The sequence below is a fragment of the Vicugna pacos genome, chromosome 36 (assembly GCF_048564905.1).
Source record: "Vicugna pacos chromosome 36, VicPac4, whole genome shotgun sequence".
Lineage (NCBI taxonomy): Eukaryota > Metazoa > Chordata > Mammalia > Artiodactyla > Camelidae > Vicugna > Vicugna pacos.
The window spans coordinates 4,073,252-4,098,244 of NC_133022.1; the positions used below are offsets into that span (position 1 = coordinate 4,073,252).

A 24,993-nucleotide genomic window follows, 5' to 3' on the forward strand; every position below is an offset into this window, starting at 1 on the left:
CTCCAGACTGTGTGTCCTGTGACGGGTCTGGCATGTCGTTCGCTTTCCAATTCAGTCTCCCCAGGGGCCAGTGGGCTGCTTGTCCCTGGAGCCCGTCACCTTGGCTGGTGCCTGCAGAAGCCATGAGGGAGTGCTCAGAAGCCGAGGACCGCAGACTTTGGCTGTGGGTTTGTCGAGATAGCGTGCGGAGGGTGAGCCCTCGCTCCACACTGGCTTCTCCTGGCTCTGCTGACTCCTTCCTGCCGACCTGCACCTGGGGTTGCTCCTGGGTCACTGAGGCAGAGTCCTGTGTCGTCACTCGTTTGACTTGTTTCCTTGCTGAGGCCAGGTGATTCTCCTGTTTAGCATGCCCATTGAAATGCTCGTAACTGAGAAAGGGGCAAAGCCCTCCCTCCAGCTTTGTCCTGTGTGCTTTGTGCAGCTTTGAGTCTACCTGTTTGGTGTGGGGTAAATGTCAGAACCCGTGACCGACTGTTCTCGGGACGGAGATGTGCCTGGCCCGCTGCGTCCAGTTGTACTCTGGGTAAATGTTGCTTTTGTAGTAAGAAATAGAGGCTTGAAGGGAAAGAGCCCGCAGTGAAGAGGCCTACTTCCCTGCAGGGAAATTGCGACGCGCAGCAGCGTCCTCCCGTCGTGCTCCCCACCCCTGCGCCGGGTCGGGCCTGCCCCGGAAGCTGCCAGAGCTGCTCCTGGGCGTCAGCATGACACGTCGCGGGATTTTGCGCACGGGCCTGTAGGGTCCTTTGGGTGTCAGTTGTGGGATCCAGACATCCCACTTGAGTTTGCCGAAGGACACAAGTAGTGCGCGCTTCGTAGCGCACTGAAAACCCAGACGTCCCTGAGGATAGCGGTGATTGTAGCGGAGCCTGACTACCTCCTGTGGGCAGCGTTGTCCCCTCAGGAGCACTTGGGCAGCTCCCCCGCAGGACTCCGGGGTGCCCAGCTCCCCAGTGCACGTTGCGCCCAGGGGAAGCCCCTGCAGGTCGGAGGAGATTACTTGGTTTGGGGGGAAGGAGAGGGCCAGGCAGGGTCCTGGAGGCAGAGCGGTGACCCAGGTGCGGCTCTGATTGCACGTGTGGAGGACGAGCTTTTCACGTCCGTCCCTTCTGCGTGTTCCTGGTCCGCGCCGGGCCAGCTCCCGTGGAGCTGGGGTGGTGGCGAGGAGGGCTGTCCTGCCCAAAGGGGCTGCCTGTTGGGAAGGCGCTGCTTTTGTCAGAGTGCTGGCAGCTCTGTGTGCATCCTCGCAGGCAGGACCCTTGGCTTCGTCCACTTGGAGACACCGGCGGCGTCGTGTGGCGCCATTGTTGCCCCTCGTGTCCTGCTGCGCGGCCCGGGCTGCCGGCTGCAGGCCCCAGAGGGCTGGGTGGAGCGTGGGGCACTGTGCTGCTGGGTGGGCACCCGGCGGGGTGTGGGTAGGGGGCCCGATGCCGACAGCTGATGCGTTGGGTTTCGGCTTTTGTCGGTGGTTGCTCCGTTTCTGCCGCCTGACACGGCTCTCCCTTCTGCCCTGCAGGTTACCTTGCAGCGTCCCGGCGTTTGCAGGGACCGGCCCGTGTTGCCACCAGCACCTGGGCCCCCCTTGGGCCCTGTGCAGCCTCGCTCACCAGTACCGGATGCTCCACTTGGTAAGATGAAAGCGTCCATTCCTCTGTTTGTTCCTTGCGTCACTGCAGGAGAAGGGCAGATCGCTCTCCAGGTCCCTCCCAGGGCATGGGCCACCCTGACTGGGCTGTCGGCCGTGCTCCCCTGGTCCCTTAGCGGACGCAATTGATGGACCGCGTCTTCCCCTCCCGCATCCTGCCCTGGGGAGGAGGTGTCCCTTGTAGAGTGCTACGGAGTAAGAGGCCTGTGACAGAAGGTAGGCGCGTCAGTTCTGCACACGGGGCTTCAACAGGGAGCAAGTTCCGGTCTCCCCGAAGGAGAAGCCCACCCCTGCCATTGTCTGCAGCGTGTGGAGCCCTGACCTTCCACGGCCGTTGATCGGCTATGGAAGAGACACCTGAACCCGTGGCCTGTGGTGTCTCCCTCAGGGTCACGAGACCTGTCTCCCACTCGGTCTGATGCGGGGACGAGTGGGATACGGGGAAGGAAGGCTCACCAGGTTTTGTGTGGCTTCAGCAAAGTCTTCGCAGGCGAGCCTGATCCTCCATCCCTTCTGTGGTTTTCAGCCCACGTAGGACCTGGCCCGGCCCCGGCATTGGCCGGCAGCTCCCGCCCGCCTGCGGCGGCCCCGGAGGCCCAGGTAAGTGGGGTGGCCGTGCTCCGTTGGACGTCGTCCTGGGAAAGGTGAGCTTCCTGTTTTCCCGGAAGCCATTCCCGCCCTCATCTCCAGACTGTGTGTCCTGTGACGGGTCTGGCATGTCGTTCGCTTTCCAATTCAGTCTCCCCAGGGGCCAGTGGGCTGCTTGTCCCTGGAGCCCGTCACCTTGGCTGGTGCCTGCAGAAGCCATGAGGGAGTGCTCAGAAGCCGAGGACCGCAGACTTTGGCTGTGGGTTTGTCGAGATAGCGTGCGGAGGGTGAGCCCTCGCTCCACACTGGCTTCTCCTGGCTCTGCTGACTCCTTCCTGCCGACCTGCACCTGGGGTTGCTCCTGGGTCACTGAGGCAGAGTCCTGTGTCGTCTCTCATTTGACTTGTTTCCTTGCTGAGGCCAGATGATTCTCCTGTTTAGCATGCCCATTGAAATGCTCGTAACTGAGAAAGGGGCAAAGCCCTCCCTCCAGCTTTGTCCTGTGTGCTTTGTGCAGCTTTGAGTCTACCTGTTTGGTGTGGGGTAAATGTCAGAACCCGTGACCCTCTGTTCTCGGGACGGAGATGTGCCTGGCCCGCTGTGTCCAGTTGTACTCTGGGTAGATGTTGCTTTTGTAGTAAGAAATAGAGGCTTGAAGGGAAAGAGCCCGCAGTGAAGAGGCCTACTTCCCTGCAGGGGAATTGCGACGCGCAGCAGCGTCCTCCCGTCGTGCTCCCCACCCCTGCGCCGGGTCGGGCCTGCCCCGGAAGCTGCCAGAGCTGCTCCTGGGCGTCAGCATGACACGTCGCGGGATTTTGCGCACGGGCCTGTAGGGTCCTTTGGGTGTCAGTTGTGGGATCCAGACATCCCACTTGAGTTTGCCGAAGGACACAAGTAGTGCGCGCTTCGTAGCGCACTGAAAACCCAGACGTCCCTGAGGATAGCGGTGATTGTAGCGGAGCCTGACTACCTCCTGTGGGCAGCGTTGTCCCCTCAGGAGCACTTGGGCAGCTCCCCCGCAGGACTCCGGGGTGCCCAGCTCCCCAGTGCACGTTGCGCCCAGGGGAAGCCCCTGCAGGTCGGAGGAGATTACTTGGTTTGGGGGGAAGGAGAGGGCCAGGCAGGGTCCTGGAGGCAGAGCGGTGACCCAGGTGCGGCTCTGATTGCACGTGTGGAGGACGAGCTTTTCACGTCCGTCCCTTCTGCGTGTTCCTGGTCCGCGCCGGGCCAGCTCCCGTGGAGCTGGGGTGGTGGCGAGGAGGGCTGTCCTGCCCAAAGGGGCTGCCTGTTGGGAAGGCGCTGCTTTTGTCAGAGTGCTGGCAGCTCTGTGTGCATCCTCGCAGGCAGGACCCTTGGCTTCGTCCACTTGGAGACACCGGCGGCGTCGTGTGGCGCCATTGTTGCCCCTCGTGTCCTGCTGCGCGGCCCGGGCTGCCGGCTGCAGGCCCCAGAGGGCTGGGTGGAGCGTGGGGCACTGTGCTGCTGGGTGGGCACCCGGCGGGGTGTGGGTAGGGGGCCCGATGCCGACAGCTGATGCGTTGGGTTTCGGCTTTTGTCGGTGGTTGCTCCGTTTCTGCCGCCTGACACGGCTCTCCCTTCTGCCCTGCAGGTTACCTTGCAGCGTCCCGGCGTTTGCAGGGACCGGCCCGTGTTGCCACCAGCACCTGGGCCCCCCTTGGGCCCTGTGCAGCCTCGCTCACCAGTACCGGATGCTCCACTTGGTAAGATGAAAGCGTCCATTCCTCTGTTTGTTCCTTGCGTCACTGCAGGAGAAGGGCAGATCGCTCTCCAGGTCCCTCCCAGGGCATGGGCCACCCTGACTGGGCTGTCGGCCGTGCTCCCCTGGTCCCTTAGCGGACGCAATTGATGGACCGCGTCTTCCCCTCCCGCATCCTGCCCTGGGGAGGAGGTGTCCCTTGTAGAGTGCTACGGAGTAAGAGGCCTGTGACAGAAGGTAGGCGCGTCAGTTCTGCACACGGGGCTTCAACAGGGAGCAAGTTCCGGTCTCCCCGAAGGAGAAGCCCACCCCTGCCATTGTCTGCAGCGTGTGGAGCCCTGACCTTCCACGGCCGTTGATCGGCTATGGAAGAGACACCTGAACCCGTGGCCTGTGGTGTCTCCCTCAGGGTCACGAGACCTGTCTCCCACTCGGTCTGATGCGGGGACGAGTGGGATACGGGGAAGGAAGGCTCACCAGGTTTTGTGTGGCTTCAGCAAAGTCTTCGCAGGCGAGCCTGATCCTCCATCCCTTCTGTGGTTTTCAGCCCACGTAGGACCTGGCCCGGCCCCGGCATTGGCCGGCAGCTCCCGCCCGCCTGCGGCGGCCCCGGAGGCCCAGGTAAGTGGGGTGGCCGTGCTCCGTTGGACGTCGTCCTGGGAAAGGTGAGCTTCCTGTTTTCCCGGAAGCCATTCCCGCCCTCATCTCCAGACTGTGTGTCCTGTGACGGGTCTGGCATGTCGTTCGCTTTCCAATTCAGTCTCCCCAGGGGCCAGTGGGCTGCTTGTCCCTGGAGCCCGTCACCTTGGCTGGTGCCTGCAGAAGCCATGAGGGAGTGCTCAGAAGCCGAGGACCGCAGACTTTGGCTGTGGGTTTGTCGAGATAGCGTGCGGAGGGTGAGCCCTCGCTCCACACTGGCTTCTCCTGGCTCTGCTGACTCCTTCCTGCCGACCTGCACCTGGGGTTGCTCCTGGGTCACTGAGGCAGAGTCCTGTGTCGTCTCTCATTTGACTTGTTTCCTTGCTGAGGCCAGATGATTCTCCTGTTTAGCATGCCCATTGAAATGCTCGTAACTGAGAAAGGGGCAAAGCCCTCCCTCCAGCTTTGTCCTGTGTGCTTTGTGCAGCTTTGAGTCTACCTGTTTGGTGTGGGGTAAATGTCAGAACCCGTGACCCTCTGTTCTCGGGACGGAGATGTGCCTGGCCCGCTGTGTCCAGTTGTACTCTGGGTAGATGTTGCTTTTGTAGTAAGAAATAGAGGCTTGAAGGGAAAGAGCCCGCAGTGAAGAGGCCTACTTCCCTGCAGGGGAATTGCGACGCGCAGCAGCGTCCTCCCGTCGTGCTCCCCACCCCTGCGCCGGGTCGGGCCTGCCCCGGAAGCTGCCAGAGCTGCTCCTGGGCGTCAGCATGACACGTCGCGGGATTTTGCGCACGGGCCTGTAGGGTCCTTTGGGTGTCAGTTGTGGGATCCAGACATCCCACTTGAGTTTGCCGAAGGACACAAGTAGTGCGCGCTTCGTAGCGCACTGAAAACCCAGACGTCCCTGAGGATAGCGGTGATTGTAGCGGAGCCTGACTACCTCCTGTGGGCAGCGTTGTCCCCTCAGGAGCACTTGGGCAGCTCCCCCGCAGGACTCCGGGGTGCCCAGCTCCCCAGTGCACGTTGCGCCCAGGGGAAGCCCCTGCAGGTCGGAGGAGATTACTTGGTTTGGGGGGAAGGAGAGGGCCAGGCAGGGTCCTGGAGGCAGAGCGGTGACCCAGGTGCGGCTCTGATTGCACGTGTGGAGGACGAGCTTTTCACGTCCGTCCCTTCTGCGTGTTCCTGGTCCGCGCCGGGCCAGCTCCCGTGGAGCTGGGGTGGTGGCGAGGAGGGCTGTCCTGCCCAAAGGGGCTGCCTGTTGGGAAGGCGCTGCTTTTGTCAGAGTGCTGGCAGCTCTGTGTGCATCCTCGCAGGCAGGACCCTTGGCTTCGTCCACTTGGAGACACCGGCGGCGTCGTGTGGCGCCATTGTTGCCCCTCGTGTCCTGCTGCGCGGCACGGACTGCCGGCTGCAGGCCCCAGAGGGCTGGGTGGAGCGTGGGGCACTGTGCTGCTGGGTGGGCACCCGGCGGGGTGTGGGTAGGGGGCCCGATGCCGACAGCTGATGCGTTGGGTTTCGGCTTTTGTCGGTGGTCGCTCCGTTTCTGCCGCCTGACACGGCTCTCCCTTCTGCCCTGCAGGTTACCTTGCAGCGTCCCGGCGTTTGCAGGGACCGGCCCGTGTTGCCACCAGCACCTGGGCCCCCCTTGGGCCCTGTGCAGCCTCGCTCACCAGTACCGGATGCTCCACTTGGTAAGATGAAAGCGTCCATTCCTCTGTTTGTTCCTTGCGTCACTGCAGGAGAAGGGCAGATCGCTCTCCAGGTCCCTCCCAGGGCATGGGCCACCCTGACTGGGCTGTCGGCCGTGCTCCCCTGGTCCCTTAGCGGACGCAATTGATGGACCGCGTCTTCCCCTCCCGCATCCTGCCCTGGGGAGGAGGTGTCCCTTGTAGAGTGCTACGGAGTAAGAGGCCTGTGACAGAAGGCAGGCGCGTCAGTTCTGCACACGGGGCTTCAACAGGGAGCAAGTTCCGGTCTCCCCGAAGGAGAAGCCCACCCCTGCCATTGTCTGCAGCGTGTGGAGCCCTGACCTTCCACGGCCGTTGATCGGCTATGGAAGAGACACCTGAACCCGTGGCCTGTGGTGTCTCCCTCAGGGTCACGAGACCTGTCTCCCACTCGGTCTGATGCGGGGACGAGTGGGATACGGGGAAGGAAGGCTCACCAGGTTTTGTGTGGCTTCAGCAAAGTCTTCGCAGGCGAGCCTGATCCTCCATCCCTTCTGTGGTTTTCAGCCCACGTAGGACCTGGCCCGGCCCCGGCATTGGCCGGCAGCTCCCGCCCGCCTGCGGCGGCCCCGGAGGCCCAGGTAAGTGGGGTGGCCGTGCTCCGTTGGACGTCGTCCTGGGAAAGGTGAGCTTCCTGTTTTCCCGGAAGCCATTCCCGCCCTCATCTCCAGACTGTGTGTCCTGTGACGGGTCTGGCATGTCGTTCGCTTTCCAATTCAGTCTCCCCAGGGGCCAGTGGGCTGCTTGTCCCTGGAGCCCGTCACCTTGGCTGGTGCCTGCAGAAGCCATGAGGGAGTGCTCAGAAGCCGAGGACCGCAGACTTTGGCTGTGGGTTTGTCGAGATAGCGTGCGGAGGGTGAGCCCTCGCTCCACACTGGCTTCTCCTGGCTCTGCTGACTCCTTCCTGCCGACCTGCACCTGGGGTTGCTCCTGGGTCACTGAGGCAGAGTCCTGTGTCGTCACTCGTTTGACTTGTTTCCTTGCTGAGGCCAGATGATTCTCCTGTTTAGCATGCCCATTGAAATGCTCGTAACTGAGAAAGGGGCAAAGCCCTCCCTCCAGCATTGTCCTGTGTGCTTTGTGCAGCTTTGAGTCTACCTGTTTGGTGTGGGGTAAATGTCAGAACCCGTGACCGTCTATTCTCGGGACGGAGATGTGCCTGGCCCGCTGCGTCCACTTGTACTCTGGGTAGATGTTGCTTTTGTAGTAAGAAATAGAGGCTTGAAGGGAAAGAGCCCGCAGTGAAGAGGCCTACTTCCCTGCAGGGGAATTGCGACGCGCAGCAGCGTCCTCCCGTCGTGCTCCCCACCCCTGCGCCGGGTCGGGCCTGCCCCGGAAGCTTTCAGAGCTGCTCCTGGGCGTCAGCATGACACGTCGCGGGATTTTGCGCACGGGCCTGTAGGGTCCTTTGGGTGTCAGTTGTGGGATCCAGACATCCCACTTGAGTTTGCCGAAGGACACAAGTAGTGCGCGCTTCGTAGCGCACTGAAAACCCAGACGTCCCTGAGGATAGCGGTGATTGTAGCGGAGCCTGACTACCTCCTGTGGGCAGCGTTGTCCCCTCAGGAGCACTTGGGCAGCTCCCCCGCAGGACTCCGGGGTGCCCAGCTCCCCAGTGCACGTTGCGCCCAGGGGAAGCCCCTGCAGGTCGGAGGAGATTACTTGGTTTGGGGGGAAGGAGAGGGCCAGGCAGGGTCCTGGAGGCAGAGCGGTGACCCAGGTGCGGCTCTGATTGCACGTGTGGAGGACGAGCTTTTCACGTCCGTCCCTTCTGCGTGTTCCTGGTCCACGCCGGGCCAGCTCCCGTGGAGCTGGGGTGGTGGCGAGGAGGGCTGTCCTGCCCAAAGGGGCTGCCTGTTGGGAAGGCGCTGCTTTTGTCAGAGTGCTGGCAGCTCTGTGTGCATCCTCGCAGGCAGGACCCTTGGCTTCGTCCACTTGGAGTCACCGGCGGCGTCGTATGGCGCCATTGTTGCCCCTCGTGTCCTGCTGCGCGGCCCGGGCTGCCGGCTGCAGGCCCCAGAGGGCTGGGTGGAGCGTGGGGCACTGTGCTGCTGGGTGGGCACCCGGCGGGGTGTGGGGAGGGGGCCCGATGCCGACAGCTGATGCGTTGGGTTTCGGCTTTTGTCGGTGGTCGCTCCGTTTCTGCCGCCTGACACGGCTCTCCCTTCTGCCCTGCAGGTTACCTTGCAGCGTCCCGGCGTTTGCAGGGACCGGCCCGTGTTGCCACCAGCACCTGGGCCCCCCTTGGGCCCTGTGCAGCCTCGCTCACCAGTACCGGATGCTCCACTTGGTAAGATGAAAGCGTCCATTCCTCTGTTTGTTCCTTGCGTCACTGCAGGAGAAGGGCAGATCGCTCTCCAGGTCCCTCCCAGGGCATGGGCCACCCTGACTGGGCTGTCGGCCGTGCTCCCCTGGTCCCTTAGCGGACGCAATTGATGGACCGCGTCTTCCCCTCCCCCATCCTGCCCTGGGGAGGAGGTGTCCCTTGTGGAGTGCTACGGAGTAAGAGGCCTGTGACAGAAGGCAGGCGCGTCAGTTCTGCACACGGGGCTTCAACAGGGAGCACGTTCCGGGCTCCCCGAAGGAGAAGCCCACCCCTGCCATTGTCTGCAGCGTGTGGAGCCCTGACATTCCACGGCCGTTGATCGGCTATGGAAGAGACACCTGAACCCGTGGCCTGTGGTGTCTCCCTCAGGGTCACGAGACCTGTCTCCCACTCGGTCTGATGCGGGGACGAGTGGGATACGGGGAAGGAAGGCTCACCAGGTTTTGTGTGGCTTCAGCAAAGTCTTCGCAGGCGAGCCTGATCCTCCATCCCTTCTGTGGTTTTCAGCCCACGTAGGACCTGGCCCGGCCCCGGCATTGGCCGGCAGCTCCCGCCCGCCTGCGGCGGCCCCGGAGGCCCAGGTAAGTGGGGTGGCCGTGCTCCGTTGGACGTCGTCCTGGGAAAGGTGAGCTTCCTGTTTTCCCGGAAGCCATTCCCGCCCTCATCTCCAGACTGTGTGTCCTGTGACGGGTCTGGCATGTCGTTCGCTTTCCAATTCAGTCTCCCCAGGGGCCAGTGGGCTGCTTGTCCCTGGAGCCCGTCACCTTGGCTGGTGCCTGCAGAAGCCATGAGGGAGTGCTCAGAAGCCGAGGACCGCAGACTTTGGCTGTGGGTTTGTCGAGATAGCGTGCGGAGGGTGAGCCCTCGCTCCACACTGGCTTCTCCTGGCTCTGCTGACTCCTTCCTGCCGACCTGCACCTGGGGTTGCTCCTGGGTCACTGAGGCAGAGTCCTGTGTCGTCACTCGTTTGACTTGTTTCCTTGCTGAGGCCAGATGATTCTCCTGTTTAGCATGCCCATTGAAATGCTCGTAACTGAGAAAGGGGCAAAGCCCTCCCTCCAGCTTTGTCCTGTGTGCTTTGTGCAGCTTTGAGTCTACCTGTTTGGTGTGGGGTAAATGTCAGAACCCGTGACCGTCTGTTCTCGGGACGGAGATGTGCCTGGCCCACTGCGTCCAGTTGTACTCTGGGTAGATGTTGCTTTTGTCGTAAGAAATAGAGGCTTGAAGGGAAAGAGCCCGCAGTGAAGAGGCCTACTTCCCTGCAGGGGAATTGCGACGCGCAGCAGCGTCCTCCCGTCGTGCTCCCCACCCCTGCGCCGGGTCGGGCCTGCCCCGGAAGCTGCCAGAGCTGCTCCTGGGCGTCAGCATGACACGTCGCGGGATTTTGCGCACGGGCCTGTAGGGTCCTTTGGGTGTCAGTTGTGGGATCCAGACATCCCACTTGAGTTTGCCGAAGGACACAAGTAGTGCGCGCTTCGTAGCGCACTGAAAACCCAGACGTCCCTGAGGATAGCGGTGATTGTAGCGGAGCCTGACTACCTCCTGTGGGCAGCGTTGTCCCCTCAGGAGCACTTGGGCAGCTCCCCCGCAGGACTCCGGGGTGCCCAGCTCCCCAGTGCACGTTGCGCCCAGGGGAAGCCCCTGCAGGTCGGAGGAGATTACTTGGTTTGGGGGGAAGGAGAGGGCCAGGCAGGGTCCTGGAGGCAGAGCGGTGACCCAGGTGCGGCTCTGATTACACGTGTGGAGGACGAGCTTTTCACGTCCGTCCCTTCTGCGTGTTCCTGGTCCGCGCCGGGCCAGCTCCCGTGGAGCTGGGGTGGTGGCGAGGAGGGCTGTCCTGCCCAAAGGGGCTGCCTGTTGGGAAGGCGCTGCTTTTGTCAGAGTGCTGGCAGCTCTGTGTGCATCCTCGCAGGCAGGACCCTTGGCTTCGTCCACTTGGAGACACCGGCGGCGTCGTGTGGCGCCATTGTTGCCCCTCGTGTCCTGCTGCGCGGCCCGGGCTGCCGGCTGCAGGCCCCAGAGGGCTGGGTGGAGCGTGGGGCACTGTGCTGCTGGGTGGGCACCCGGCGGGGTGTGGGGAGGGTGCCCGATGCCGACAGCTGATGCGTTGGGTTTCGGCTTTTGTCGGTGGTCGCTCCGTTTCTGCCGCCTGACACGGCTCTCCCTTCTGCCCTGCAGGTTACCTTGCAGCGTCCCGGCGTTTGCAGGGACCGGCCCGTGTTGCCACCAGCACCTGGGCCCCCCTTGGGCCCTGTGCAGCCTCGCTCACCAGTACCGGATGCTCCACTTGGTAAGATGAAAGCGTCCATTCCTCTGTTTGTTCCTTGCGTCACTGCAGGAGAAGGGCAGATCGCTCTCCAGGTCCCTCCCAGGGCATGGGCCACCCTGACTGGGCTGTCGGCCATGCTCCCCTGGTCCCTTAGCGGACGCAATTGATGGACCGCGTCTTCCCCTCCCCCATCCTGCCCTGGGGAGGAGGTGTCTCTTGTAGAGTGCTACGGAGTAAGAGGCCTGTGACAGAAGGCAGGCGCGTCAGTTCTGCACACGGGGCTTCAACAGGGAGCACGTTCCGGGCTCCCGGAAGGAGAAGCCCACCCCTGCCATTGTCTGCAGCGTGTGGAGCCCTGACCTTCCACGGCCGTTGATCGGCTATGGAAGAGACACCTGAACCCTTGGCCTGTGGTGTCTCCCTCAGGGTCACGAGACCTGTCTCCCACTCGGTCTGATGCGGGGACGAGTGGGATACGGGGAAGGAAGGCTCACCAGGTTTTGTGTGGCTTCAGCAAAGTCTTCGCAGGCGAGCCTAATCCTCCATCCCTTCTGTGGTTTTCAGCCCACGTAGGACCTGGCCCGGCCCCGGCATTGGCCGGCAGCTCCCGCCCGCCTGCGGCGGCCCCGGAGGCCCAGGTAAGTGGGGTGGCCGTGCTCCGTTGGACGTCGTCCTGGGAAAGGTGAGCTTCCTGTTTTCCCGGAAGCCATTCCCGCCCTCATCTCCAGACTGTGTGTCCTGTGACGGGTCTGGCATGTCGTTCGCTTTCAAATTCAGTCTCCCCAGGGGCCAGTGGGCTGCTTGTCTCTGGAGCCCGTCACCTTGGCTGGTGCATGCAGAAGCCATGAGGGAGTGCTCAGAAGCCGAGGACCGCAGACTTTGGCTGTGGGTTTGTCGAGATAGCGTGCGGAGGGTGAGCTCTCGCTCCACACTGGCTTCTCCTGGCTCTGCTGACTCCTTCCTGCCGACCTGCACCTGGGGTTGCTCCTGGGTCACTGAGGCAGAGTCGTGTGTCGTCACTCGTTTGACTTGTTTCCTTGCTGAGGCCAGGTGATTCTCCTGTTTAGCATGCCCATTGCAATGCTCGTAACTGAGAAAGGGGCAAAGCCCTCCCTCCAGCTTTGTCCTGTGTGCTTTGTGCAGCTTTGAGTCTACCTGTTTGGTGTGGGGTAAATGTCAGAACCCGTGACCGTCTGTTCTCGGGACGGAGATGTGCCTGGCCCGCTGCGTCCAGTTGTACTCTGGGTAGATGTTGCTTTTGCAGTAAGAAATAGAGGCTTGAAGGGAAAGAGCCCACAGTGAAGAGGCCTACTTCCCTGCAGGGGAATTGCGACGCGCAGCAGCGTCCTCCCGTCGTGCTCCCCACCCCTGCGCCGGGTCGGGCCTGCCCCGGAAGCTGCCAGAGCTGCTCCTGGGCGTCAGCATGACACGTCGCGGGATTTTGCGCACGGGCCTGTAGGGTCCTTTGGGTGTCAGTTGTGGGATCCAGACATCCCACTTGAGTTTGCCGAAGGACACCAGTAGTGCGCGCTTCGTAGCGCACTGAAAACCCAGACGTCCCTGAGGATAGCGGTGATTGTAGCGGAGCCTGACTACCTCCTGTGGGCAGCGTTGTCCCCTCAGGAGCACTTGGGCAGCTCCCCCGCAGGACTCCGGGGTGCCCAGCTCCCCAGTGCACGTTGTGCCCAGGGGAAGCCCCTGCAGGTCGGAGGAGATTACTTGGTTTGGGGGGAAGGAGAGGGCCAGGCAGGGTCCTGGAGGCAGAGCGGTGAACCACGTGCGGCTGTGATTGCACGTGTGGAGGACGAGCTTTTCACGTCCGTCTCTTCTGCGTGTTCCTGGTCCGGGCCGGGCCAGCTCCCGTGGAGCTGGGGTGGTGGCGAGGAGGGCTGTCCTGCCCAAAGGGGCTGCCTGTTGGGAAGGCGCTGCTTTTGTCAGAGTGCTGGCAGCTCTGTGTGCATCCTCGCAGGCCGGACCCTTGGCTTCGTCCACTTGGAGACACCGGCGGCATCGTGTGGCGCCATTGTTGTACCCCCGTGTCCTGCTGCGTGGCCCGGGCGGCCGGCTGCAGGCCCCAGAGGGCTGGGTGTAGCGTGGGTCACTGTGCTGCTGGGTGGGCACCCGGCGGGCTGTGGGGAGGGTGCCCGATGCCGACAGCTGATGCGTTGGGTTTCGGCTTTTGTCGGTGGTCGCTCCGTTTCTGCCGCCTGACACGGCTCTCCCTTCTGCCCTGCAGGTTACCTTGCAGCGTCCCGGCGTTTGCAGGGACCGGCCCGTGTTGCCACCAGCACCTGGGCCCCCCTTGGGCCCTGTGCAGCCTCGCTCACCAGTACCGGATGCTCCACTTGGTAAGATGAAAGCGTCCATTCCTCTGTTTTATTCCTTGCGTCACTGCAGGAGAAGGGCAGATCGCTCTCCAGGTCCCTCCCAGGGCATGGGCCACCCTGACTGGGCTGTCGGCCGTGCTTCCCTGGTCCCTTAGCGGACGCAATTGATGGACCGCGTCTTCCCCTTCCCCATCCTGCCCTGGGGAGGAGGTGTCTCTTGTAGAGTGCTACGGAGTAAGAGGCCTGTGACAGAAGGCAGGCGCGTCAGTTCTGCACACGGGGCTTCAACAGGGAGCACGTTCCGGGCTCCCCGAAGGAGAAGCCCACCCCTGCCATTGTCTGCAGCGTGTGGAGCCCTGACTTTCCTCGGCCGTTGATCGGCTATGGAAGAGACACCTGAACCCGTGGCCTGTGGTGTCTCCCTCAGGGTCACGAGACCTGTCTCCCACTCGGTCTGATGCGGGGACGAGTGGGATACGGGGAAGGAAGGCTCACCAGGTTTTGTGTGGCTTCAGCAAAGTCTTCGCAGGCGAGCCTAATCCTCCATCCCTTCTGTGGTTTTCAGCCCACGTAGGACCTGGCCCGGCCCCGGCATTGGCCGGCAGCTCCCGCCCGCCTGCGGCGGCCCCGGAGGCCCAGGTAAGTGGGGTGGCCGTGCTCCGTTGGACGTCGTCCTGGGAAAGGTGAGCTTCCTGTTTTCCCGGAAGCCATTCCCGCCCTCATCTCCAGACTGTGTGTCCTGTGACGGGTCTAGCATGTCGTTCGCTTTCAAATTCAGTCTCCCCAGGTGCCAGTGGGCTGCTTGTCCCTGGAGACAGTCACCTTGGCTGGTGCCTGCAGAAGCCATGAGGGAGTGCTCAGAAGCCGAGGACCGCAGACTTTGGCTGTGGGTTTGTCGAGATAGCGTGCGGAGGGTGAGCCCTCGCTCCACACTGGCTTCTCCTGGCTCTGCTGACTCCTTCCTGCCGACCTGCACCTGGGGTTGCTCCTGGGTCACTGAGGCAGAGTCGTGTGTCGTCACTCGTTTGACTTGTTTCCTTGCTGAGGCCAGGTGATTCTCCTGTTTAGCATGCCCATTGAAATGCTCGTAACTGAGAAAGGGGCAAAGCCCTCCCTCCAGCTTTGTCCTGTGTGCTTTGTGCAGCTTTGAGTCTACCTGTTTGGTGTGGGGTAAATGTCAGAACCCGTGACCCTCTGTTCTCGGGACGGAGATGTGCCTGGCCCGCTGCGTCCAGTTGTACTCTGGGTAGATGTTGCTTTTGTAGTAAGAAATAGAGGCTTGAAGGGAAAGAGCCCGCAGTGAAGAGGCCTACTTCCCTGCAGGGGAATTGCGACGCGCAGCAGCGTCCTCCCGTCGTGCTCCCCACCCCTGCGCCGGGTCGGGCCTGCCCCGGAAGCTGCCAGAGCTGCTCCTGGGCGTCAGCATGACACGTCGCGGGATTTTGCGCACGGGCCTGTAGGGTCCTTTGGGTGTCAGTTGTGGGATCCAGACATCCCACTTGAGTTTGCCGAAGGACACAAGTAGTGCGCGCTTCGTAGCGCACTGAAAACCCAGACGTCCCTGAGGATAGCGGTGATTGTAGCGGAGCCTGACTACCTCCTGTGGGCAGCGTTGTCCCCTCAGGAGCACTTGGGCAGCTCCCCCGCAGGACTCCGGGGTGCCCAGCTCCCCAGTGCACGTTGTGCCCAGGGGAAGCCCCTGCAGTTCGGAGGAGATTACTTGGTTTGGGGGGAAGGAGAGGGCCAGGCAGGGTCCTGGAGGCAGAGCGGTGAACCAGGTGCGGCTCTGATTGCACGTGTGGAGGACGAGCTTTTCACGTCCGTCCCTTCTGCGTGTTCCTGGTCCGCGCCGGGCCAGCACCTGTGGAGCTGGGGTGGTGGCGAGGAGGGCTGTCCTGCCCAAAGGGGCTGCCTGTTGGGAAGGCGCTGCTTTTGTCAGAGTGCTGGCAGCTCTGTGTGCATCCTCGCAGGCAGGACCCTTGGCTTCGTCCACTTGGAGACACCGGCGGCGTCGTGTGGCGCCATTGTTGCCCCTCGTGTCCTGCTGCGCGGCCCGGGCTGCCGGCTGCAGGCCCCAGAGGGCTGGGTGGAGCGTGGGGCACTGTGCTGCTGGGTGGGCACCCGGCGGGGTGTGGGGAGGGTGCCCGATGCCGACAGCTGATGCGTTGGGTTTCGGCTTTTGTCGGTGGTCGCTCTGTTTCTGCCGCCTGACACGGCTCTCCCGTCTGCCCTGCAGGTTACCTTGCAGCGTCCCGGCGTTTGCAGGGACCGGCCCGTGTTGCCACCAGCACCTGGGCCCCCCTTGGGCCCTGTGCAGCCTCGCTCACCAGTACCGGATGCTCCACTTGGTAAGATGAAAGCGTCCATTCCTCTGTTTGTTCCTTGCGTCACTGCAGGAGAAGGGCAGATCGCTCTCCAGGTCCCTCCCAGGGCATGGGCCACCCTGACTGGGCTGTCGGCCGTGCTCCCCTGGTCCCTTAGCGGACGCAATTGATGGACCGCGTCTTCCCCTCCCCCATCCTGCCCTGGGGAGGAGGTGTCCCTTGTAGAGTGCTACGGAGTAAGAGGCCTGTGACAGAAGGCAGGCGCGTCAGTTCTGCACACGGGGCTTCAACAGGGAGCACGTTCCGGGCTCCCCGAAGGAGAAGCCCACCCCTGCCATTGTCTGCAGCGTGTGGAGCCCTGACCTTCCACGGCCGTTGATCGGCTATGGAAGAGACACCTGAACCCGTGGCCTGTGGTGTCTCCCTCAGGGTCACGAGACCTGTCTCCCACTCGGTCTGATGCGGGGACGAGTGGGATACGGGGAAGGAAGGCTCACCAGGTTTTGTGTGGCTTCAGCAAAGTCTTCGCAGGCGAGCCTGATCCTCCATCCCTTCTGTGGTTTTCAGCCCACGTAGGACCTGGCCCGGCCCCGGCATTGGCCGGCAGCTCCCGCCCGCCTGCGGCGGCCCCGGAGGCCCAGGTAAGTGGGGTGGCCGTGCTCCGTTGGACGTCGTCCTGGGAAAGGTGAGCTTCCTGTTTTCCCGGAAGCCATTCCCGCCCTCATCTCCAGACTGTGTGTCCTGTGACGGGTCTGGCATGTCGTTCGCTTTCCAATTCAGTCTCCCCAGGGGCCAGTGGGCTGCTTGTCCCTGGAGCCCGTCACCTTGGCTGGTGCCTGCAGAAGCCATGAGGGAGTGCTCAGAAGCCGAGGACCGCAGACTTTGGCTGTGGGTTTGTCGAGATAGCGTGCGGAGGGTGAGCCCTCGCTCCACACTGGCTTCTCCTGGCTCTGCTGACTCCTTCCTGCCGACCTGCACCTGGGGTTGCTCCTGGGTCACTGAGGCAGAGTCCTGTGTCGTCACTCGTTTGACTTGTTTCCTTGCTGAGGCCAGGTGATTCTCCTGTTTAGCATGCCCATTGAAATGCTCGTAACTGAGAAAGGGGCAAAGCCCTCCCTCCAGCTTTGTCCTGTGTGCTTTGTGCAGCTTTGAGTCTACCTGTTTGGTGTGGGGTAAATGTCAGAACCCGTGACCGTCTGTTCTCGGGACGGAGATGTGCCTGGCCCGCTGCGTCCAGTTGTACTCTGGGTAGATGTTGCTTTTGTAGTAAGAAATAGAGGCTTGAAGGGAAAGAGCCCGCAGTGAAGAGGCCTACTTCCCTGCAGGGGAATTGCGACGCGCAGCAGCGTCCTCCCGTCGTGCTCCCCACCCCTGCGCCGGGTTGGGCCTGCCCCAGAAGCTTTCAGAGCTGCTCCTGGGCGTCAGCATGACACGTCGCGGGATTTTGCGCACGGGCCTGTAGGGTCCTTTGGGTGTCAGTTGTGGGATCCAGACATCCCACTTGAGTTTGCCGAAGGACACAAGTTGTGCGCGCTTCGTAGCGCACTGAAAACCCAGACGTCCCTGAGGATAGCGGTGATTGTAGCGGAGCCTGACTACCTCCTGTGGGCAGCGTTGTCCCCTCAGGAGCACTTGGGCAGCTCCCCCGCAGGACTCCGGGGTGCCCAGCTCCCCAGTGCACGTTGCGCCCAGGGGAAGCCCCTGCAGGTCGGAGGAGATTACTTGGTTTGGGGGGAAGGAGAGGGCCAGGCAGGGTCCTGGAGGCAGAGCGGTGACCCAGGTGCGGCTCTGATTGCACGTGTGGAGGACGAGCTTTTCACGTCCGTCCCTTCTGCGTGTTCCTGGTCCGCGCCGGGCCAGCTCCCGTGGAGCTGGGGTGGTGGCGAGGAGGGCTGTCCTGCCCAAAGGGGCTGCCTGTTGGGAAGGCGCTGCTTTTGTCAGAGTGCTGGCAGCTCTGTGTGCATCCTCGCAGGCAGGACCCTTGGCTTCCCCCACTTGGAGTCACCGGCGGCGTCGTATGGCGCCATTGTTGCCCCTCGTGTCCTGCTGCACGGCACGGACTGCCGGCTGCAGGCCCCAGAGGGCTGGGTGGAGCGTGGGGCACTGTGCTGCTGGGTGGGCACCCGGCGGGGTGTGGGGAGGGGGCCCGATGCCGACAGCTGATGCGTTGGGTTTCGGCTTTTGTCGGTGGTCGCTCCGTTTCTGCCGCCTGACACGGCTCTCCCTTCTGCCCTGCAGGTTACCTTGCAGCGTCCCGGCGTTTGCAGGGACCGGCCCGTGTTGCCACCAGCACCTGGGCCCCCCTTGGGCCCTGTGCAGCCTCGCTCACCAGTACCGGATGCTCCACTTGGTAAGATGAAAGCGTCCATTCCTCTGTTTGTTCCTTGCGTCACTGCAGGAGAAGGGCAGATCGCTCTCCAGGTCCCTCCCAGGGCATGGGCCACCCTGACTGGGCTGTCGGCCGTGCTCCCCTGGTCCCTTAGCGGACGCAATTGATGGACCGCGTCTTCCCCTCCCCCATCCTGCCCTGGGGAGGAGGTGTCCCTTGTGGAGTGCTACGGAGTAAGAGGCCTGTGACAGAAGGCAGGCGTGTCAGTTCTGCACACGGGGCTTCAACAGGGAGCACGTTCCGGGCTCCCCGAAGGAGAAGCCCACCCCTGCCATTGTCTGCAGCGTGTGGAGCCCTGACCTTCCACGGCCGTTGATCGGCTATGGAAGAGACACCTGAACCCGTGGCCTGTGGTGTCTCCCTCAGGGTCACGAGACCTGTCTCCCACTCGGTCTGATGCGGGGACGAGTGGGATACGGGGAAGGAAGGCTCACCAGGTTTTGTGTGGCTTCAGCAAAGTCTTCGCAGGCGAGCCTAATCCTCCATCCCTTCTGTGGTTTTCAGCCCACGTAGGACCTGGCCCGGCCCCGGCATTGGCCGGCAGCTCCCGCCCGCCTGCGGCGGCCCCGGAGGCCCAGGTAAGTGGGGTGGCCGTGCTCCGTTGGACGTCGTCCTGGGAAAGGTGAGCTTCCTGTTTTCCCGGAAGCCATTCCCGCCCTCATCTCCAGACTGTGTGTCCTGTGACGGGTCTGGCATGTCGTTCGCTTTCCAATTCAGTCTCCCCAGGGGCCAGTGGGCTGCTTGTCCCTGGAGCCCGTCACCTTGGCTGGTGCCTGCAGAAGCCATGAGGGAGTGCTCAGAAGCCGAGGACCGCAGACTTTGGCTGTGGGTTTGTCGAGATAGCGTGCGGAGGGTGAGCCCTCGCTCCACACTGGCTTCTCCTGGCTCTGCTGACTCCTTCCTGCCGACCTGCACCTGGGGTTGCTCCTGGGTCACTGAGGCAGAGTCCTGTGTCGTCACTCGTTTGACTTGTTTCCTTGCTGAGGCCAGGTGATTCTCCTGTTTAGCATGCCCATTGAAATGCTCGTAACTGAGAAAGGGGCAAAGCCCTCCCTCCAGCTTTGTCCTGTGTGCTTTGTGCAGCTTTGAGTCTACCTGTTTGTTGTGGGGTAAATGTCAGAACCCGTGACCGACTGTTCTCGGGACGGAGATGTGCCTGGCCCGCTGCGTCCAGTTGTACTCTGGGTAGATGTTGCTTTTGTAGTAAGAAATAGAGGCTTGAAGGGAAAGAGCCCGCAGTGAAGAGGCCTACTTCCCTGCAGGGAAATTGCGACGCGCAGCAGCGTCCTCCCGTCGTGCTCCCCACCCCTGCGCCGGGTCGGGCCTGCCCCGGAAGCTGCCAGAGCTGCTCCTGGGCGTCAGCATGACACGTCGCGGGATTTTGCGCACGGGCCTGTAGGGTCCTTTGGGTGTCAGTTGTGGGATCCAGACATCCCACTTGAGTTTGCCGAAGGACACAAGTAGTGCGCGCTTCGTAGCGCACTGAAAACCCAGACGTCCCTGAGGATAGCGGTGATTGTAGCGGAGCCTGACTACCTCCTGTGGGCAGCGTTGTCCCCTCAGGAGCACTTGGGCAGCTCCCCCGCAGGACTCCGGGGTGCCCAGCTCCCCAGTGCACGTTGCGCCCAGGGGAAGCCCCTGCAGGTCGGAGGAGATTACTTGGTTTGGGGGGAAGGAGAGGGCCAGGCAGGGTCCTGGAGGCAGAGCGGTGACCCAGGTGCGGCTCTGATTGCACGTGTGGAGGACGAGCTTTTCACGTCCGTCCCTTCTGCGTGTTCCTGGTCCGCGCCGGGCCAGCTCCCGTGGAGCTGGGGTGGTGGCGAGGAGGGCTGTCCTGCCCAAAGGGGCTGCCTGTTGGGAAGGCGCTGCTTTTGTCAGAGTGCTGGCAGCTCTGTGTGCATCCTCGCAGGCAGGACCCTTGGCTTCGTCCACTTGGAGACACCGGCGGCGTCGTGTGGCGCCATTGTTGCCCCTCGTGTCCTGCTGCGCGGCCCGGGCTGCCGGCTGCAGGCCCCAGAGGGCTGGGTGGAGCGTGGGGCACTGTGCTGCTGGGTGGGCACCCGGCGGGGTGTGGGGAGGGTGCCCGATGCCGACAGCTGATGCGTTGGGTTTCGGCTTTTGTCTGTGGTCGCTCCGTTTCTGCCGCCTGACACAGCTCTCCCTTCTGCCCTGCAGGTTACCTTGCAGCGTCCCGGCGTTTGCAGGGACCGGCCCGTGTTGCCACCAGCACCTGGGACCCCTTGGGCCCTGTGCAGCCTCGCTCACCAGTACCGGATGCTCCACTTGGTAAGATGAAAGCGTCCATTCCTCTGTTTGTTCCTTGCGTCACTGCAGGAGAAGGGCAGATCGCTCTCCAGGTCCCTCCCAGGGCATGGGGCACCCTGACTGGGCTGTCGGCCGTGCTCCCCTGGTCCCTTAGCGGACGCAATTGATGGACCGCGTCTTCCCCTCCCCCATCCTGCCCTGGGGAGGAGGTGTCCCTTGTAGAGTGCTACGGAGTAAGAGGCCTGTGACAGAAGGCAGGCGCGTCAGTTCTGCACACGGGGCTTCAACAGGGAGCACGTTCCGGGCTCCCCGAAGGAGAAGCCCACCCCTGCCATTGTCTGCAGCATGTGGAGCCCTGACCTTCCACGGCCGTTGATCGGCTATGGAAGAGACACCTGAACCCGTGGCCTGTGGTGTCTCCCTCAGGGTCACGAGACCTGTCTCCCACTCGGTCTGATGCGGGGACGAGTGGGATACGGGGAAGGAAGGCTCACCAGGTTTTGTGTGGCTTCAGCAAAGTCTTCGCAGGCGAGCCTAATCCTCCATCCCTTCTGTGGTTTTCAGCCCACGTAGGACCTGGCCCGGCCCCGGCATTGGCCGTCAGCTCCCGCCTGCCTGCGGCGGCCCCGGAGGCCCAGGTAAGTGGGGTGGCCGTGCTCCGTTGAACGTCGTCCTGGGAAAGGTGAGCTTCCTGTTTTCCTGGAAGCCATTCCCGCCCTCATCTCCAGACTGTGTGTCCTGTGACGGGTCTGGCATGTCGTTCGCTTTCCAATTCAGTCTCCCCAGGGGCCAGTGGGCTGCTTGTCCCTGGAGCCCGTCACCTTGGCTGGTGCCTGCAGAAGCCATGAGGGAGTGCTCAGAAGCCGAGGACCGCAGACTTTGGCTGTGGGTTTGTCGAGATAGCGTGCGGAGGGTGAGCCCTCGCTCCACACTGGCTTCTCCTGGCTCTGCTGACTCCTTCCTGCCGACCTGCACCTGGGGTTGCTCCTGGGTCACTGAGGCAGAGTCCTGTGTCGTCACTCGTTTGACTTGTTTCCTTGCTGAGGCCAGGTGATTCTCCTGTTTAGCATGCCCATTGAAATGCTCGTAACTGAGAAAGGGGCAAAGCCCTCCCTCCAGCTTTGTCCTGTGTGCTTTGTGCAGCTTTGAGTCTACCTGTTTGGTGTGGGGTAAATGTCAGAACCCGTGACCGACTGTTCTCGGGACGGAGATGTGCCTGGCCCGCTGCGTCCAGTTGTACTCTGGGTAAATGTTGCTTTTGTAGTAAGAAATAGAGGCTTGAAGGGAAAGAGCCCGCAGTGAAGAGGCCTACTTCCCTGCAGGGAAATTGCGACGCGCAGCAGCGTCCTCCCGTCGTGCTCCCCACCCCTGCGCCGGGTCGGGCCTGCCCCGGAAGCTGCCAGAGCTGCTCCTGGGCGTCAGCATGACACGTCGCGGGATTTTGCGCACGGGCCTGTAGGGTCCTTTGGGTGTCAGTTGTGGGATCCAGACATCCCACTTGAGTTTGCCGAAGGACACAAGTAGTGCGCGCTTCGTAGCGCACTGAAAACCCAGACGTCCCTGAGGATAGCGGTGATTGTAGCGGAGCCTGACTACCTCCTGTGGGCAGCGTTGTCCCCTCAGGAGCACTTGGGCAGCTCCCCCGCAGGACTCCGGGGTGCCCAGCTCCCCAGTGCACGTTGCGCCCAGGGGAAGCCCCTGCAGGTCGGAGGAGATTACTTGGTTTGGGGGGAAGGAGAGGGCCAGGCAGGGTCCTGGAGGCAGAGCGGTGACCCAGGTGCGGCTCTGATTGCACGTGTGGAGGACGAGCTTTTCACGTCCGTCCCTTCTGCGTGTTCCTGGTCCGCGCCGGGCCAGCTCCCGTGGAGCTGGGGTGGTGGCGAGGAGGGCTGTCCTGCCCAAAGGGGCTGCCTGTTGGGAAGGCGCTGCTTTTGTCAGAGTGCTGGCAGCTCTGTGTGCATCCTCGCAGGCAGGACCCTTGGCTTCGTCCACTTGGAGACACCGGCGGCGTCGTGTGGCGCCATTGTTGCCCCTCGTGTCCTGCTGCGCGGCCCGGGCTGCCGGCTGCAGGCCCCAGAGGGCTGGGTGGAGCGTGGGGCACTGTGCTGCTGGGTGGGCACCCGGCGGGGTGTGGGGAGGGTGCCCGATGCCGACAGCTGATGCGTTGGGTTTCGGCTTTTGTCTGTGGTCGCTCCGTTTCTGCCGCCTGACACAGCTCTCCCTTCTGCCCTGCAGGTTACCTTGCAGCGTCCCGGCGTTTGCAGGGACCGGCCCGTGTTGCCACCAGCACCTGGGACCCCTTGGGCCCTGTGCAGCCTCGCTCACCAGTACCGGATGCTCCACTTGGTAAGATGAAAGCGTCCATTCCTCTGTTTGTTCCTTGCGTCACTGCAGGAGAAGGGCAGATCGCTCTCCAGGTCCCTCCCAGGGCATGGGGCACCCTGACTGGGCTGTCGGCCGTGCTCCCCTGGTCCCTTAGCGGACGCAATTGATGGACCGCGTCTTCCCCTCCCCCATCCTGCCCTGGGGAGGAGGTGTCCCTTGTAGAGTGCTACGGAGTAAGAGGCCTGTGACAGAAGGCAGGCGCGTCAGTTCTGCACACGGGGCTTCAACAGGGAGCACGTTCCGGGCTCCCCGAAGGAGAAGCCCACCCCTGCCATTGTCTGCAGCATGTGGAGCCCTGACCTTCCACGGCCGTTGATCGGCTATGGAAGAGACACCTGAACCCGTGGCCTGTGGTGTCTCCCTCAGGGTCACGAGACCTGTCTCCCACTCGGTCTGATGCGGGGACGAGTGGGATACGGGGAAGGAAGGCTCACCAGGTTTTGTGTGGCTTCAGCAAAGTCTTCGCAGGCGAGCCTAATCCTCCATCCCTTCTGTGGTTTTCAGCCCACGTAGGACCTGGCCCGGCCCCGGCATTGGCCGGCAGCTCCCGCCTGCCTGCGGCGGCCCCGGAGGCCCAGGTAAGTGGGGTGGCCGTGCTCCGTTGAACGTCGTCCTGGGAAAGGTGAGCTTCCTGTTTTCCCGGAAGCCATTCCCGCCCTCATCTCCAGACTGTGTGTCCTGTGACGGGTCTGGCATGTCGTTCGCTTTCCAATTCAGTCTCCCCAGGGGCCAGTGGGCTGCTTGTCCCTGGAGCCCGTCACCTTGGCTGGTGCCTGCAGAAGCCATGAGGGAGTGCTCAGAAGCCGAGGACCGCAGACTTTGGCTGTGGGTTTGTCGAGATAGCGTGTGGAGGGTGAGCCCTCGTTCCACACTGGCTTCTCCTGGCTCTGCTGACTCCTTCCTGCCGACCTGCACCTGGGGTTGCTCCTGGGTCACTGAGGCAGAGTCCTGTGTCGTCACTCGTTTGACTTGTTTCCTTGCTGAGGCCAGGTGATTCTCCTGTTTAGCATGCCCATTGAAATGCTCGTAACTGAGAAAGGGGCAAAGCCATCCCTTCAGCTTTGTCCTGAGTGCTTTGTGCAGCTTTGAGTCTACCTGTTTGGTGTGGGGTAAATGTCAGAACCCGTGACCGTCTGTTCTCGGGACGGAGATGTGTCTGGCCCGCTGCGTCCAGTTGTACTCTGGGTAGATGTTGCTTTTGTCGTAAGAAATAGAGGCTTGAAGGGAAAGAGCCCGCAGTGAAGAGGCCTACTTCCCTGCAGGGGAATTGCGACGCGCAGCAGCGTCCTCCCGTCGTGCTCCCCACCCCTGCGCCGTGTCGGGCCTGCCCCGGAAGCTGCCAGAGCTGCTCCTGGGCGTCAGCATGACACGTCGCTGGATTTTGCGCACGGGCCTGTAGGGTCCTTTGGGTGTCAGTTGTGGGATCCAGACATCCGACTTGAGTTTGCCGAAGGACACAAGTAGTGCGCGCTTCGTAGCGCACTGAAAACCCAGACGTCCCTGAGGATAGCGGTGATTGTAGCGGAGCCTGACTACCTCCTGTGGGCAGCGTTGTCCCCTCAGGAGCACTTGGGCAGCTCCCCCGCAGGACTCCGGGGTGCCCAGCTCCCCAGTGCACGTTGCGCCCAGGGGAAGCCCCTGCAGGTCGGAGGAGATTACTTGGTTTGGGGGGAAGGAGAGGGCCAGGCAGGGTCCTGGAGGCAGAGCGGTGACCCAGGTGCGGCTCTGATTGCACGTGTGGAGGACGAGCTTTTCACGTCCGTCCCTTCTGCGTGTTCCTGGTCCGCGCCGGGCCAGCTCCCGTGGAGCTGGGGTGGTGGCGAGGAGGGCTGTCCTGCCCAAAGGGGCTGCCTGTTGTGAAGGCGCTGCTTTTGTCAGAGTGCTGGCAGCTCTGTGTGCATCCTCGCAGGCAGGACCCTTGGCTTCGTCCACTTGGAGACACCGGCGGCGTCGTGTGGCGCCATTGTTGCCCCTCGTGTCCTGCTGCGCGGCCCGGGCTGCCGGCTGCAGGCCCCAGAGGGCTGGGTGGAGCGTGGGGCACTGTGCTGCTTGGTGGGCACCCGGCGGGGTGTGGGGAGGGTGCCCGATGCCGACAGCTGATGCGTTGGGTTTCGGCTTTTGTCGGTGGTCGCTCCGTTTCTGCCGCCTGACACGGCTCTCCCTTCTGCCCTGCAGGTTACCTTGCAGCGTCCCGGCGTTTGCAGGGACCGGCCCGTGTTGCCACCAGCACCTGGGCCCCCCTTGGGCCCTGTGCACCCTCGCTCACCAGTACCGGATGCTCCACTTGGTAAGATGAAAGCGTCCATTCCTCTGTTTGTTCCTTGCGTCACTGCAGGAGAAGGGCAGATCGCTCTCCAGGTCCCTCCCAGGGCATGGGCCACCCTGACTGGGCTGT

The 24,993-nt window shown here is 62.8% G+C and overlaps 1 protein-coding gene across 1 annotated transcript in view; it reads left to right on the top strand.

Annotated features, from left to right (window-relative positions):
* Positions 1 to 24,993, top strand: part of LOC140691639 (uncharacterized) — a 62,625-nt gene that overhangs the window by 25,216 nt on the left and 12,416 nt on the right. Inside the window, exons 18-32 of the mRNA XM_072955513.1 lie at positions 1,514 to 1,625; positions 2,169 to 2,242; positions 3,840 to 3,951; positions 4,495 to 4,568; positions 6,166 to 6,277; positions 6,821 to 6,894; positions 8,492 to 8,603; positions 9,147 to 9,220; positions 10,818 to 10,929; positions 11,473 to 11,546; positions 13,145 to 13,256; positions 13,801 to 13,874; positions 15,472 to 15,583; positions 16,127 to 16,200; positions 17,798 to 17,909. Of these exons, the coding sequence (XP_072811614.1) occupies positions 1,514 to 1,625; positions 2,169 to 2,242; positions 3,840 to 3,951; positions 4,495 to 4,568; positions 6,166 to 6,277; positions 6,821 to 6,894; positions 8,492 to 8,603; positions 9,147 to 9,220; positions 10,818 to 10,929; positions 11,473 to 11,546; positions 13,145 to 13,256; positions 13,801 to 13,874; positions 15,472 to 15,583; positions 16,127 to 16,200; positions 17,798 to 17,909 (1,414 nt within the window). The remainder of the gene's footprint in view (positions 1 to 1,513; positions 1,626 to 2,168; positions 2,243 to 3,839; positions 3,952 to 4,494; positions 4,569 to 6,165; positions 6,278 to 6,820; positions 6,895 to 8,491; positions 8,604 to 9,146; positions 9,221 to 10,817; positions 10,930 to 11,472; positions 11,547 to 13,144; positions 13,257 to 13,800; positions 13,875 to 15,471; positions 15,584 to 16,126; positions 16,201 to 17,797; positions 17,910 to 24,993) is intronic.